Below are 15,950 nucleotides of genomic sequence, written 5' to 3' on the forward strand. Positions count from 1 at the left end.
TCTGAGGTCCCATCTGCTTGTATTAAAACTCCCTAACACACTCACACCACATTAAAGCAAAACATTCTCACCCCTCACCCTTTCTATAGAAAAGGCAGTTACCATAGAGACTGACTGTTGCCTCCCCGCACCTCCATTTGCCTCTTGTGGCCTCATGTGACCTTCTCTCATGCCATGCCTCCTTCATCTTCTATATCTAATTAGTACCCCCAGCCCCCATCTCATCCCAATGCCAGGCTCTCTTTTCTCTCTCATGGGTCATGGTTGTTTATCTCTCCCATGTGTTAGGAGTGGTTGCTACTGCTAAGAGTGCTTATTTGGTTTGTGTACACAACATGCATACAATGTAGTTGTATAAATGTAAACAGTGAAACAAAGCACAGTTTAAGACTACGACACAGTGTAGAGTTAGAGCACGGGGAGCTTGTTTACAACCAACACATAAATTAGAGAAAGCTGAATAATACCGTAAGGTTATACTCTCATTAAGCATGAAGATTATGTTCCAGAATGTGTCATTAATGGGAAAGGACTAACTTGCTGCATGTTTCAACAAGTCAAATGTAAGACTTTTGAAGACTTTTTAAGACCATAACGAACACAATTTAAGAACCATTTCACATCCATACTGGCAAAAAGGGACAAAGGACATGACAGAAAATCCAAGGCCTGTGGCACGCACACAACAAACTAGCTGGTTGTGGTCCATAAAGTCTGACCAAGCTGCACAGGTACTTTAAGTTATGATATAGCGTTCTCAAAAATCAAAACATTTCAAAGCAAGACTGAAGTGTATGCATTTGTTTTGTTTTTAAAAATCATATTTAAAACATTTTATGAGACTTTTAAACATTTTAGGTCTTAAATTCAAATGATTGGATTGTAGACTGTTTAAGACTTTTTCAGACTCCACGGACACCCTGCTAACTAGACAAGACAACCACAATGTAACCCACTGGGCATCATCCAGTTGTTTGTGACACTATATACAGTAATGTCTGTACCATAAATACCATAAATGTTGTTGTACAACAAAACAAACCGGTATGTTTTCTAGGCAGGTTGGTTGATTCGTTTTCAACCAACTAGTCAACAATACTGTGACCACTTGCACCATGTACTAGGAACCAGTACAACTATTTAGTTTAAATTGACTCTAAATAGGGGTGTCACAAAATCTCGCATGATTAAAAATATGATATTTCTTGATATTTCAACAACTTGTGGGCACTTGGCCTGGGATGACACTAAATTAATTAATTAATCACACAATAAATGAAAATGAACTTGATAATTTTGCCTATACATTGCTATTTGCATGCATGGCAATTTTCCTCATCTCCACCTCCAAACAGGCAGGAAGAGGGTTACTCTGTGCATTGGTTTCAGCACCTTGGGGCATTTGTTTCACAGAGCAAAGGCATCAACAGAGTGAGCCCTATTGTCAGTCATACAGTCTCCCTGTCTCAGCGGAAGGAGGTAGGGCCAGTCACATACACACAGAGTGCAAGAGAGTGTAACGTAGCAGAAATTATATTAGTAGATTGCAATATATCATCATATTTTTTCATTGTACTTTTCTTAAAAGTAAAGGTCCAATCTCGCATTGTCTCGTCTCGCAGACCCAAGCTCATGTATCGTCTCGTCTCGTGAAGTGAGCGTCTCGTGAAACCCCAACTATAAAGCTGATTTGTCAGAGTTGGAGAGGTGTATATTCAATATTGTTGCTGCCCAATGGCAGGCATTTATCTCCAAATGTTTGTATCGTTTAAAAAGCCTTTGTATTGGATGGGGAAAAAACTATATCTGGAAGTATTTGCTTTTTATGGATAGCCAGGATATAATATTTGTAAGAATGTTATTAATTGTTTTATGTATCTGTGTGGTGTGTAAAAATAATTTGAGGCAGTGTGCAAACCACAACAGCTCCTTTGGCATGAACGTTGTGAACGTTGATATCGTTATTTTATGTACTGACTTGTTTAAATGTGTTTGTACTCGTGCTGAAATGCTCTGAATAATACTGAGAGCGAGTACCTAGAGGTACATACGACTACTGTCTTTTGAATAGCATTTAATTTACGAGAAAAATGCTTTCACCTAATCAAAATCGACCAATAATATTTTTTGCTTCAATGTGGTCTAACTGCAGTTGGACAAGAGCTTATGCAAAGAGTGAAAAGGGTCCTTGATGCAAACACAATCACAGCCTTTGACCCATATAAACATGTATGCAAACATCTTGGCCTCAGAGCACAGCAGAACTGTCACTCATAGCAGCTAAGCCACATGTTATTAATAATCTGCCAGATTTTTGACACAAAGTCTCACTATGTGGGGGAGGAAAGCAAAGATGAAGGGGGGAGGGACGGTCCAAAGGCATCAAATGGCCTCTCTTGTCAGCAGCTTGTGAGTGATTCTGCTGTTTGAATAGACAAAGACCAAAGCATTGTTTAGGTCTGTGTGGCCCTCTTGTTTCCTGTTGCTCTGACCCCAGGCTCTCCCTTCATGTCCCGCTCTCCTCCAACACTCCACACGCATGCGGGGTAAGTACACGGAGGGGTGGGGGGGTGGGGGTTGAGGTAGCGGGAAAACAATTATGCTTGGCAGTCATAAATCCACAGGACGTAATTCATGAGCAATACACTATTAATTCTTTTGGGTGTTTATAAATGTGGCTAAGTGAAGAGAAGAGCTGTGCCGATGCTTAAATAAATTAGCCTCTAATTGGATTGTGATTCATGAAATTCCCATGTTGTGTTGACGCAATTAATAGCATATGAAATTGCAAATTAATCCAATACGGAAACATGCACTCCACTTGTGTTTATGTGTGTCTCTCACTTTGATAAGCATTAATGCTGTTATCACTCAGTTAATGATGTTTCTGCCTGGATGAGATGAAACAAGAGGATGACATGGAGAGGGTGTAGAGGGCTGGGTGGGATGGGGAAACAATATGCATTGTATACAGTAGAGGGGAACCTCCAAAGCCCTGGGACTGGTACAGTTTCACCACAACTTTTGGGAACAATATGCTGCTAGTCCCACAAACTGCCATCATGCATGACCTTGCATGAGACATTACCAAATGTCCCAATACTTCAATGTTGTGAAACATCAATTCAGTAATTTCAGAAGTGTTTTTTCTTTTTTTTGGTAGTTTGGAATGACAGTGACAGTGATGCCAATGAGCGAAAATGGTGTTTGGGAATTTGACATATTGCATGACGGCACTGCAGCACCTGCTTCACAAATAGCTTTTGGGTAGCATTTTGCTTGGGCATAATTGTGATTCTTGGCAGGTTAAAATCATGCTAAATGCCAACACAGCTCAAATATTTTTGGTTTTGCAAATCTGCAATGTAAGTACTTGATTGCATCTACTTAATACACTGAAGAGAGGAGTGTGCACGTCTTATAGTTTGATGTGATACATGTGATTTGACTTTGTGTTCTTTTGCTTTCTCTCTCTCTGTGTTAACATGTTTTTGTTCACGTTTGGGAGGGCCAGTGTGAAACAGTCAGACTTGATTGTGATTGCAGTAGTGGTATTGAGAGATTGTGATGAAGCTGCGTGTGTGCATGGGATGAATAATCAGCATATCTTTGGAGGTAATAGGGAATAGGACAAAGGAGGATGGGGGGTCCCTGTATCAGTGGTCCATCCTGTGTGTGTGTGTGTGTGTGTGTGTGTGTGTGCATGTGCACTGGGGGTTGAACGGGGCAGTATGAGACTGCCTGCTGGATGGAGCCCTATGCTGGTGCGAAGCTCTATGCCTAATGGGGGGCAGAGAAGTTAATTCCACTGTGCTGGAGCTTTATCTCATTTTCATACATATGAACGAGCTAGGCCGAGACCGATTACCACAAACAAATTGAAATGCTTGGAGACCAAAAAGGCCTGAAGAGCGGTAAGCAGAAAAGATGAGATGGGGGAAGGTGGCGTGCATCTGTACGTGTCTATGAATTTCTGAATTTACCGATATGGATGGAAAGACACAAATCACTTCTGCATACTGATTGCAACCTTCCTGCATACATACACACACACACACACACACACTTCTATTCTGTTCCACACATGAAAACAACTCATTCCAGTCAATAATGCCTTCCCTCAAAGAGATACAGGGTTATGAGCAAAATCAGAGGTGGTTTATTGAGTGATTAGTCTCCACATAAATCTTACCTTCTTTATTTTCTTCCTTAAGATATACCCAATTCTTTCGTTCTCATTAAACATAACCATAAAATATATGACCATGCAAAGAGAAACCTTCAGTATTTGCACCGTCACTGACTCCAGTTGGTTATTTTTGGCAAGTCGTAAGTGCTTACCGCATCATTGTGTTCTATAACCCATCAACTCCATCACTTCAGCATGCCCCTACTCACAACTTTGACTGCTTGTCACCCTTCTGCATTTTCTTTGTTGCTCCAGTCAGAAACAAATAATACAGCTCATATGAATCTTACTGGATTTTAAAACAAATTAATGAATGTGTGAATATCAGCTCGGCACTATATATCAGACATAGAATAACTGTAAGATGGTAATTTATTGAACAACTCTTGCATGTCTAAAGCTGTACTTTGTACTGTAGAGATCCATTCATATACTATATAGGACCCATTAATGCATTACGACTGAACAGAACATCTTAGCTTCGACCTCAGAATAATAAAAAGGAATGTCCTTCTTGTAATCCACAAGTTAAAAGATAGTATTAAAATCTCATCTAAATCAGGAGGATGTTGGCTTTGTGCAGAGCATTTGGTAGAGCGGTGGAAGCTGTGATGGAAGGAGGCGGGCAGGGGTGTTGGCAACAAACTAGACAGTTCAGAGGTCAAGACAGGCTGTTATGACCTTCATTAAAGTGACACCCAGATGGCCACAATTGTTCTCAAAGTAGAGGGGGGATGGCAATCAAACCTAGAAATGCTCCAGAATGCTTTGATTCAGTTTGCTTAGACATGATCTTTACCCAAACTATGCCAAAAATACAATTCAAATGCCTGTGCTTGTATTTAAATATACCACCAAGGGTAAGCGAGGACACTGGTTTTTCAGCCCTGAGGCATTATAGCTGAACATCTTTTTTCCCCTTGTGCCTCTCCTTTTTCCCTTTACCACTTCCCCCACTTTCCCTCCCCCCTTTCTACCCACAACACACTCTGTGTTATGTCAGGGTGCCCTCACGCTCCACTGCTTGCTGCTGCGGGCACACCAGACGTCACTCTGCATTTCACTCCACTGCATTAGCTCTGCTCTACGTGTGTGTTTTTGAGACGTAAGGACGTGGAGCACACAGCTGCACATGTGTGTACACACACAAGTGTGTCTGTCAGGGATGTGTGTAAACCCAAAAGGCTGAGTGTGAATGTGTGTTATAGGCAGTGGTAAAATAGTATGAGGTAGTAAAAGGTACACTCACCTTTGGGTTTCTGTTCTGTAGCCTGCAGGGGGAGACAGAAATGGACTTCCATCAAATAAATATAGTAAAAAATGATGTAACATTGAAATTGAATTGGATTTCAATCTACAGAGAAGGGGATTGGGACACAAAGCTCCAGTAAGAAAAATTCCCCTCTGCAGCTCCAAGTCACATGCTAGAGCTAGGGGCCTTCCCTAAACTGCTCCCATAATGTTGGAAGTACAGAATTCTACGTTTATCAACGTATCTCAATAATGTTATCTTATTCTAAACGCCTTATGGTGGTCACTTAAGATATATAGGAGATTTACTGCATATGCTTTATTTATAACTTCAAGAGAGCTAAATATTTTCATCCCTACCTTTTTCTGAGCGACGTCCTTCTTGATCTTTTCTTCTTGCTTTTTACTTCTCTTTTCTTCCATCAAATGGTTCTCTTTCTTGTGTTGCTAGCTTCTCTCAGCTGTACAACAAAAAATGGATGAGTCAATCATGAGAGGCAAGAATTCCACTGTTTTGCCTTGTTAACTTTTCCACAACTACTATGTACACAGCATTGACACGTGTACAGATGCAGATATGTGTACCATTGAGGCACAGCATCTGTGTATGCATTCCAAATATGAACTTTAAGCCTCTGGAATTTACTTCAAGCCAGAGCAAAAGTGCACACTGTGTCAGGCAAAAAAAAAAAAAAATTCCATCAACAACACTCACTCACTCATATGTGAATCTAGTTGGCAGGTCCAAGGAACATGTCCCCCCCTCAGCCAAAAAGTACAATAGTGTATAAAAGTTGTTTTTTTTTTTTAAAGAATAAGGTAGAAAAGAGTGAAAAAGGGGTGTGACAACACAAGACACATACATGAATTAAGGAGACATATGAAGAAAGTGAATAGTGAAAGTCACTGCGAAAAGAATCAATATGACAAGCAAGATGGTAGAGCACTGAGAGTCCTCCAAGGACAACGGTGTTAACGTCAACAAACATACAAAGTAAGAGCCACACAGATCTTACTGTGGCGGGTATGAGTCAAACTTGCCGCATATCCAGCTCACCTGGAGGCCACACAATGTAAAGTGCTTCATCTCTGCCTGTATTTCCTTTGGCTCAGTTTTACTGACAGCTCCTGGAAACTATTGGAGGCATGAGATGGGGGCCATGAAGACTTCAGTGAGTATGTGCACAGTGTGCCTTTATCTCTTTTCCTAACAAATGTATTATACTGCTCTGTACAAATCATTTGTCAACATGTTACGATCATAATACTTTGGTTATGCTTATCAAGTTTATTCTATTGGCACTTTTGTACAATACAGAGGTACCTCAAAAATTGTGATGCTCTAAAGGAGCACAATTAGGAAACTAACAAAATTATGGAGAAAAATGTGTTTGCACAAATACTGCAATATTTTACATTATACTGGTAGTTAACTTTTTTTTTTACACTTGTGTAAAAAATAATGTTTAAAAAATGTAATTTTAGTGAGCGACTCATAAAAACTCCAGTCAATGAAAGGATTGAGTCTCTTGCCACTAGTATAAACTGATTTGTGTCTGTAAGTATCCCTACATAGCAAGTATAAGAGGTCAGACTAACCTCCGGGAGCATAGTCAATAGCGAATTAGCAATCCTAATGAAAAAAGGCAAGGCAAAGAAGGTCATTTTAATGATGCTAAATGGAAACAAATATTATACTTGATTTCTGACACAAAGCAACTCATATATAGATAAAAAACATGGTGTTTCCTGTAAACCAAGAAGCTCCTTTTAGTATTCACTCATTTAACATGCAGATAAATTTCAACACAATCTGTTGGGAATTCCTGCCACTTCCCAGTTGGCCCATTCTATCATTTCCATTCCCATGCTGTCAATCACAGTTCCACTGTTGCTTCATCTGTCCAATCACTACGTTTTAAATAATATCTATTTGAGATACAGTGTTGCCGATTTCAATATGCTGCTTCTGCAAAAACAAATGATAGAGCATGTCTGAGAGAAAACTGCTGGACTTTATTGTAGGTGTTTGTCTTTTAAATGTGACAATAGGGACACTTGGCTTTTTAGCTGACAAAGTAAAAGCCAAGGTAGACTTCCTCACATATCTTATACCTGCCTATCTGACTCTCCCTTAGTACTGCTGACACAAGTACCTCATCAATTGTGACCCAGTATTGTTGGCTCCTCCCTAATTAACTAACTATGCACGAATACAACAGAATCAGACGGAACACAAGCAGTTGTGGGACCTCAGATTTGTTCATATTTAACAATATGTTCAAAACCCAGCTGTAATGAAGACAACGAGAACACACTTGGCAGGAATTATGAAGGCGCAGACTCCCAAAGTCACGCCCATAAAAAGAGAGAGCGCATGGTGTAGAAAGCCAACAGGGAGCGAGTGTATTTGGTGCCTGTCTTTCTGTCAGAGATGCTGGGGAAAGAGAAGAGGGACGGCGGTAGGTGGAAAAAGACTGATCGAATGGGGTGGGCGGATGAGAGGAGGAGAAAAAACAGGCGGTGGATGAAAGCAGACACAGAACAACACCAATTAAGAACGAAAGCCCGAGAACCAGACATGGCAAAAAAGGAGACAAGGCTGGAAGTGGGAAAAAGAATCCTCACAGGAGGAAGAAAAAGGATTGAGGCTGGCAGACAGGGAGAGAGAGAGAGCAAAGAGAGGATGGAAAGCACAGAAACATCCACATGCCTTGACTCCTAATAACCATAGAAATATGGGGGGAAAGATGGCAGGATGATGAAAAACGATGCATAGAAAAGTGAGGCAAAGAGCTGCACAGCTGTGGAAGACAAAGACAACTTAAAAGGGTAAGACGCCACACAGAAGACACAAAACTTCACATGTGCTAATGGCTGTCAAGCACAAACCACAGCACCAATCACAAAGCAGGGAATGGCTGAAAAAGAGCATCGTCTCAGCAGTGAAGCAATATGATCTGGCCATGGCTACACAATGTGGTAAACCTATTGCCACCACTGTTACCATTTATCCAAGCCAGTCATTCCTGTGGGTTACAAAAAAGCCACAGGACTCTTTGAAGAATTATTACTAATGAACATGGGCAGGAACCATGCTTACCTGTGGGATTATTATAGCTTTGCTGCTATAGACAGTAATGTGATGGTGAGCTTCCAACCCACCGTAGAAAAAGTTGTTGTTGGTGGCAGGGTGCTTCAAACACTGTTTTACAAAAATTCTACACATACCAGCTTGGTCATCAGCAGTTGAGTGGAGACATAAACATGAAGATGCTTTATTGCTGCTAAGACTGGACTTGACTGAAGATGGGCAGAGAGTGGTGATGAAGGAAAAGCCAAAGCAGAGTCCAACATAGAGATAGCAAGAGAGTTAAAGAGTGGTTCTATAAATAACAGCTTTGAGGTTTGCCTCTGCAAAACAAGCTCTCTGTGTCTTTGCTGAGGAAGCAGCCGAGTCGATCTGAGACTTTAACACGGTGGCAGCTCATTAAGAAAACAGCACGAAACCGAGCGAGACAACTTGCTGCAGATGCCGTGACTTTCTGAATCGCAGACTGAAGTCGATGAGCTGTCAAATCATTTTTGCATGTTTGTCTTTTCTTGAAAGCTTTGTTTGACTGTGCAGGATGGCATATGTTCTGCATATTCTTTGATATTTCAATATTTCGTATTATATATTTCCATTGCCTGTACTGAAATATTTGCATCGTCCATCAAAGGGAGACAATAAAAACATATTTTTCACCTCTTTTATATCAACTGATATGTCCACAATGTAAGTGCTTATTTGTTGATATAAGACCACAAACGACTTGAGCGTGAATCAACAGTGCCCCTGCTGGCTACAGCAAAGTAGTGCAGTCCATTTTGCAGATGAGTCAACAATCAAGTCCACACAATTCAACTATTTTGATTAATTTGTCCATCAATATTAATGAGTAGGACTGGACGAGCTCACTTTTTTGCCAGAAATTTGATTCATGATTTTTTCTGAATTTTGTCACATTTTTTAAAGAAAAAAAATTATAATTTGAAACAAGTTTTTTTTTTTTTTTTTTATTCAAAAACTTAACAAAAGTAGCTCTTATTTCTGTACTGGAATTAAAGTGCCAGTTGTTCTTTTGTTTTAAAATAGATCTATACTTTTAGTCTGAAAGGAGAAACCTTGTTTACATTTAAAAACTCCAATTAATTGAAAAAAATAAATCGATATATTGCCCAGGCCTATTGATGAGGCCTCACATTTCCTTCATATTTATTAACCTTTCATTCATATCATCATCACATATTCATATCTAAAAGTCAAGAATAAGACCAGACATACTCTATTTAAGTACTCAAACGCAGTTCAATGATACACTCTCTTACTTGTACACATAAACACAGTGGCGGAGCCGTGGCCGCCCTTGGTCACTCTCTGGCCACCCCCGGTCACTCTCCAGCCACCCAACTGGCCATCTAGACAATTCAGGTATCAGCTTATTGCCACCCCTATATGAGTAATGATCTCACCTTGGCCACCCCAATGAAAAATTTCTGGCTCTGCCACAGCATAAACATGTTTATAATGTGGTGATTGTGCATCAATTAACAGGGTGGGAAGACTGATAGGTGTGTGAACTGTCAGAATCGAGAGAGCTCAACTACATCCAAAGATGACAAACAGGATGTGTGCCAAGACAAATGAGATAATCAGCTGGGATACACTTATCAAGGTTACTTTGACACAGCTTCCTGACATTGCACACACCAAAATGTCAGTCAACAATTCAGAAGTTGACAATGGTGTCAGCAATAATAAACACCATACAGAAGATTGATGTGGTGCCTGTTGCCAAAACCTGACAGAGTTGACTTTATCATTGGAACCTGACTGTTTTGTTTAACAATACATACTGTAAACATATGGAGTACTATAAAAAAATAAACACCATACAGAAGATTGATGTGGTGCCTGTTGCCAAAACCTGACAGAGTTGACTTTATCATTGGAACCTGACTGTTTTGTTTAACAATACATACTGTAAACATATGGAGTACTATAAAAAAAAATCAGAGTGTGCCCGGTGGAATGCATTTCTAGTCCATTGTGGTGATGCTGGCAATAAAACAAAGCAAACAGTAAACAAACAATCTCTGTGACTCTAATCCCAATGTAAGACCAGCTGGTGTACGCTAGTGCTATTTACATGGCTTTAACTGTGGGCTTTGGACGTGCTGTCGGGCTCAAGTCCTGTTACATAATGAGTAAGGCTGTCTTATGTTGGTTTGGGAGTCAAGAAGGGAACATTTAAATTGGATGCTCTGCACATTCCCCTTCAGCTTCCATGTGATGCCATTTGCCTTCCCACAGTGTCTCTCCAATTAGCCAACATGGAGGCGAGGGAGGGCACTGGGGCCCCAAATAAACCTCCACACAGTGAACATTCCCCTGGAGCCATGCCAAGACTCACAGGGAGCAGCTTGCCAGGTTTCAGCCCCCTCCTCATCCCCTCCACCCATTCAAAGCTGACCTGGCTTACCCCTGTTGGGCCCCCTACGTCCCTGCCCCCTCCATTGGTGCAAACCTTGAGGAAGGGGGAGATGTAAAACAGATGAAACGAAACTATAACCCTGCCATAGGGAAAAATAATGTTAAATTTAGGTACGGCCATCTATGAAATTATATTAAAAGTTAATATTCAAGGTCATACATATCCCAGAGCCAGTTCTCACACAAATATAGGATTTTATATGAAAAGTATTGCGCTGTAATAGCTACAAAACCTATATTTGCAGCAGGACTTAACACAGAACTTGCAATGCAAGGCAAGCACTGTGCAATCACAATGCCTGAATGTAGTCCACATACTAATATTATACTGGGCCTAACTTTCCTTCAACATTCTGTGGGAATCTCTGGTCATGTCATAAAACAGTAGAAAACATATGGAGGTTTATATGGGTGGGAATCCAAGATCACATGGTGTTACTTTTGATTATTAGCTGAAAATCCATGCATGAAGCTGTCAAATCTATACATTTGAATGACGGGTTGAGCTGCTTTTTTTTTCTGTATATTATTAAGGGTGGCAGAACTTCTCCTATTTACTGTTACTATTAACAGTAACCTAGTGCACATCTTATTACTTTATGGGCAATTATCACAATGTCCACATCACACTAAACTAATTCTAATTCTTCTGCCCCTGCACTTGAAAATAGCCAGGCACGGTCTAGCGGACAAGGTTAATGGCGTTTGGCAGCCACAAATTGAATCCAGCTGATTCCGCTGTCAATGCACCCCCTGACTGGAGCAGCACCCTGCAGTGGTGTTAAGCATTTTTTCTATCAGGTCTGTGCCAGTTGTTTGAAAGGCTTCATAATCACAGGCTCAGTAACCACCACGGTCAGTCCTGGGATAAGGTCAATGATGGGGGGTAAGGGGATAGACGACATAAGCCACTTTTCTGAAGCACAACTAAGTGGGATTTACCAGCGCCAATACAAAAACTCTGAGATGGGACTGAAAGAAGTTTTTGTTCACTGGAACGTGAAGCCTCTTAGGAAAGTGGCTAAATATGCCAAAAATACTAAATGTATGACCTAAGAATTATGGGACCTTTTTAAATTCACTAGTGTTTCCCACCATCTGTACCAGAGTGCTGTCACTTATTTTGCAGCTATACTCAATAAAAAAAGCAGAGGCTGTAACTGTGTTAGTTAGCTAAGAACTACAGAGTCAACCAGTTATGACATCATATAGGGGCAATGGAGCGGGGGGTACAATGATTTCCGGTTCCGATTTCCAGTTGAAAGCATGTTAACAGGTACAGTTTGTAATAAAGCCATGTTACAAACACAGTTGGACTATATAGTGTACTACTTACACAACCAGACTCAGTCACCAACATGCTGGATTCTTTGTTTGGGCACTCGAGTCCGCAAAATTACTATTTTGTGTAACATTCTCATTTGAGTTTGCCAAATAAATGTGCCTTACAGCATGCCCTAGTATTGTGTCAAGTAAGCATCACGAGATTTGGTGTTGGGTGTGTTGTTCAAGATGGCGGGATAGACAAGCAATGCTGAGCGTAGTCTGTCCACATCTTTATTAACACCACAGGAGTCACTGTGCCAAAGGGCAAAATGCAAGTTAACGCACCAAGAGCGAGACATTGAATAAGAACACAAGCAAAACTTTGGAAAAAATTTCATCAAAAGGGAATCATACAAAAACTGGGGGATTTGAAAATATCACCCATTCCTATGGACAATTATGCTAATTGATGATGACATCACCCCTCTGATCCACTGTCACAACTGAACAGCAGACCTGTGGGAAACTGAAGAGTAGCAATGTAATGACCAGACATGCGGCAGTGTATTATCTGTTAAAGGTCAGACAATGGGGGGGAAATGCACTGATAAGACACTGCGGATGGAGTGGGTTTGTGCTGGAGCCTTTAGTACAAAAAAAACAAAAACAAATCATCTCCAAACAGCCTACAGCGCTACTCTACTGCCAAAAAATAAAATCAATAGTATACACTACTAAGACAGAGCTCATTTAAAACTCAAATGTCTAAAGTGCACATTTGCACGTGTTGGCACTGATTGATTAATTAATCTGTGCACTCCAGCTGGATAGTTTACAAATTCCCACAGAAGGCAAACTAACAAGAGCAAGTTCTTTTTTCCTACTCGAAGAAACAAGAAATTTGTCGCAGTGATAGAAACAAAGTCTTATTCAGAGACTACCCTAAGTGCAGTTGCCCAGTTGCTGAAGGTAAAAAAAAAACAACAAACAAGCACCAAAGAAAATTATGCCTCACAGACTCGTGGAATGTCACATTTTTACACCAATCATTGAAAATGCCATAAAAAAAGGGGCCTGACACACTTTAAAGATCCTATGGCAGTCACGGCCGCTAAATTTAAGCCGCCATCATTAATCATAAAAGCAGATGGTTTTTATCTACCTGGGCGGCCCGCTCAAACAGACGTGCATGCTTAAAAGCCAGACTGTAAGGGACTTACATTACAGACTCCCTCTCCTTAACAAGCTTTGATTCCATCTCCTCCCCCTATTCTCTGACAGCAGCGGGACCCTGCAACATCTTTTCACAGCCACCCTTTTATGTCCTTCTCATCAGTCTTTGCAAAAGATGGGTGGATGTCGAAAAGGAAGGACACTTGACCCTTGGAAAGAAAAAGTGTAGCATGTGTGTGTGTGTGTAAGGAGGTCGGGGTGGCGTATGTGAGACAGTTGGGTGTGAGGGCATGCGGAAGGCACCTCGTGACCTCATTACCAACAGCAAGGCATTAACCAACTATCACGAATTTAAGCTTGGTCAAAAATTCCTGCACACGACTATTAGAAATGTAATGCGGCGAGAAATACCAGTACACATCTACTGTATGTGTGCAACCGCTTCTCACACCAATTTTTCATTTATTCACACCACTGGTGTGTGACGATTGAGATAAGACAGTTCTGACAGAAGATGACAGAGGGAATGGGAAGGAAGAGAGGGGGAGGTTGAAATTGAACAGGAAATTATGTACTTCAATTAAGACAAGTAGAAGAGATATTAAAAGCTGTATTTTAGCGCCTGCGGAGGTGAACTTGAATGTAGGAAAAGGGGGAATGCAATGCATGGAAAGCCACAAGAGGAAGACACAGGATGTATAATAATGTATTTGGAATGCGTGTAGAGGAATGCACAAGATATACAGTTCTGCAAAATACCACTGAACGGCAAATCAAGAATCTAAACATGCATTTTCTATAAAACACGAAGGTCATCATGCCATTTCGGTCAATGGCCAGATATAGTAAACCTTTATTACAAATGCACATGTCAAAGAAAGCATGACATTAGACTCTCACATGTGCACAGTGTTCCAATCCCACTCCAACCAATCACGGCAGAGCTGTGATATAACACAAAAGTTTCATGTCTAGTATCTTGGAACACATACATCTAATGCTCATAAAATGAATGATGCATGGCGTTATTGCAAGGACAAATACCACAACTACCATGAAGCATCATGCATGTATGTGCGTTTCTGCAGGAAACTCAACAAAAACAACTGTATAAAACCAATATATGCATGACAAACTCCCTATGATTTACAAGTTGACAATACAGTGATTACAAAAAAAGAATGCAAAGTTACCTTGCGTTAACCACGGCTTTGGCAGCTTGTATTCATTCCCAGGTGCCCTCTCCAAAGTTACCCGTAAAGCAGTGAAGGAGATTCAGTCAAGACTCCGCTGCCGTAGCAGCTTGGTGACAGGATAGCAAGGTAAACAACGCTCCCTCCTCAGCCAAATATACAAAAACACAATATTGTATTGTACAGCTGAGCGAAACGTTTAAGAATGCACTTGTCCAAAATATTAAATGCTAAAACGTCATATGCGATACAGTAAAGGGGCGGGGAAGGAGAAGAACCGCAGTCAGCAACCACAACAAAAATAAACGATGCGGATTTTTTTTTTTAAAAAAAAAGGTCTTTAAAAGCCAGCTAAATTGTTGTAGCCAACGTTAGCTGGTAGAGGTTACAAGTGAAAAAATGAATGGCGTAGTTTTTTGTCCGTGTTGGCAGACGGCCGTCCGAAAGCCAGCCGGCCAACTTGTTTTAAAGTGCAAACAAGAAAGGTTTTGTTTTAGGTCGCCAGCGGAACGACTTGTGACGCGCCGGCTACCGCGAATGCAAAGTGAGAAGCGATTCCGGGAAAATACATTCTGTGAGGGTCCAGACGGCGGAGAGCACAGTCATTGTAGGCGTTCAGTGAGCTCTCGGCGTCAGTGGTCTCGCAGCCATTTTGATCAGACTAACAAACACCGCAGTGTCGCTTCTCTCCTCCCCCGGAGAGCAGTCAGACCAGGAAGCGGCAACGGATACGCCACTCACCATCACCCAATCAGAGGACGCAATATAACTCCGTCTCTTTTACAAGGCCCGCCCCAAAAAATCCGGGCGAGGATGGCCAAACAGCACAAGATTACATCCAGCAGAATCACATTCAGGATGCAGTGCCGTTTTCATTTGAAAAAAAGAGATGAAACAAGCCAACACTCTCTAAATACATAATGTGCTTTAAAAATACAAATGGCAAACAGACAATCTTAATTTGTGATTAATTCTAAAATTTAACAGCCCCATATAGGATACGATTGTTCAACAAGTTTAAATAAGTCTCAGAGGTCCCACAATAATGTATAGGTGATGTCAAAATCTAGCCTTGATCCTGGAATTTACACTGTTGCTTTAATTAAATCCAAAGAAGAACATGCCATTTTGCTTTAATGCTAATGAGTTGTGTTTGTCCAGGCTGTCTCCAACAGAGTGGTGTCTACGCGTGCTATTGTTTGTACTTTTTACATATACACGATAACTCTTCACTTGTTCAATGTAATAGATGCCATATATCACATACAACAATGTAGCATTAAGGAGTTGGAGAGGAGGATGCAAACGTTAGCAACATTAGCATAGCTATGTGAGCTACAGG

General features: G+C 40.8%; 1 protein-coding gene across 3 annotated transcripts in view; it reads right to left on the reverse strand.

The window, feature by feature from the left end:
* The window catches only part of tnrc6c2 (trinucleotide repeat containing adaptor 6C2), a 44,779-nt gene extending 29,484 nt beyond the window's left edge, over positions 1 to 15,295 (reverse strand). For all 3 annotated transcript variants that reach the window (XM_054778458.1, XM_054778455.1, XM_054778456.1), the window contains exons 1-3: positions 14,609 to 15,295; positions 5,801 to 5,901; positions 5,439 to 5,460 (exon numbers count right to left, since the gene is read on the reverse strand). In XM_054778458.1, the coding sequence (XP_054634433.1) occupies positions 5,439 to 5,460; positions 5,801 to 5,863 (85 nt within the window). In that variant the 5' untranslated portion in view covers positions 5,864 to 5,901; positions 14,609 to 15,295. The remainder of the gene's footprint in view (positions 1 to 5,438; positions 5,461 to 5,800; positions 5,902 to 14,608) is intronic.
* Between the last annotated feature and the right edge of the window lie 655 nt (positions 15,296 to 15,950).

The sequence above is a fragment of the Dunckerocampus dactyliophorus genome, chromosome 6, assembly GCF_027744805.1.
Source record: "Dunckerocampus dactyliophorus isolate RoL2022-P2 chromosome 6, RoL_Ddac_1.1, whole genome shotgun sequence".
Lineage (NCBI taxonomy): Eukaryota > Metazoa > Chordata > Actinopteri > Syngnathiformes > Syngnathidae > Dunckerocampus > Dunckerocampus dactyliophorus.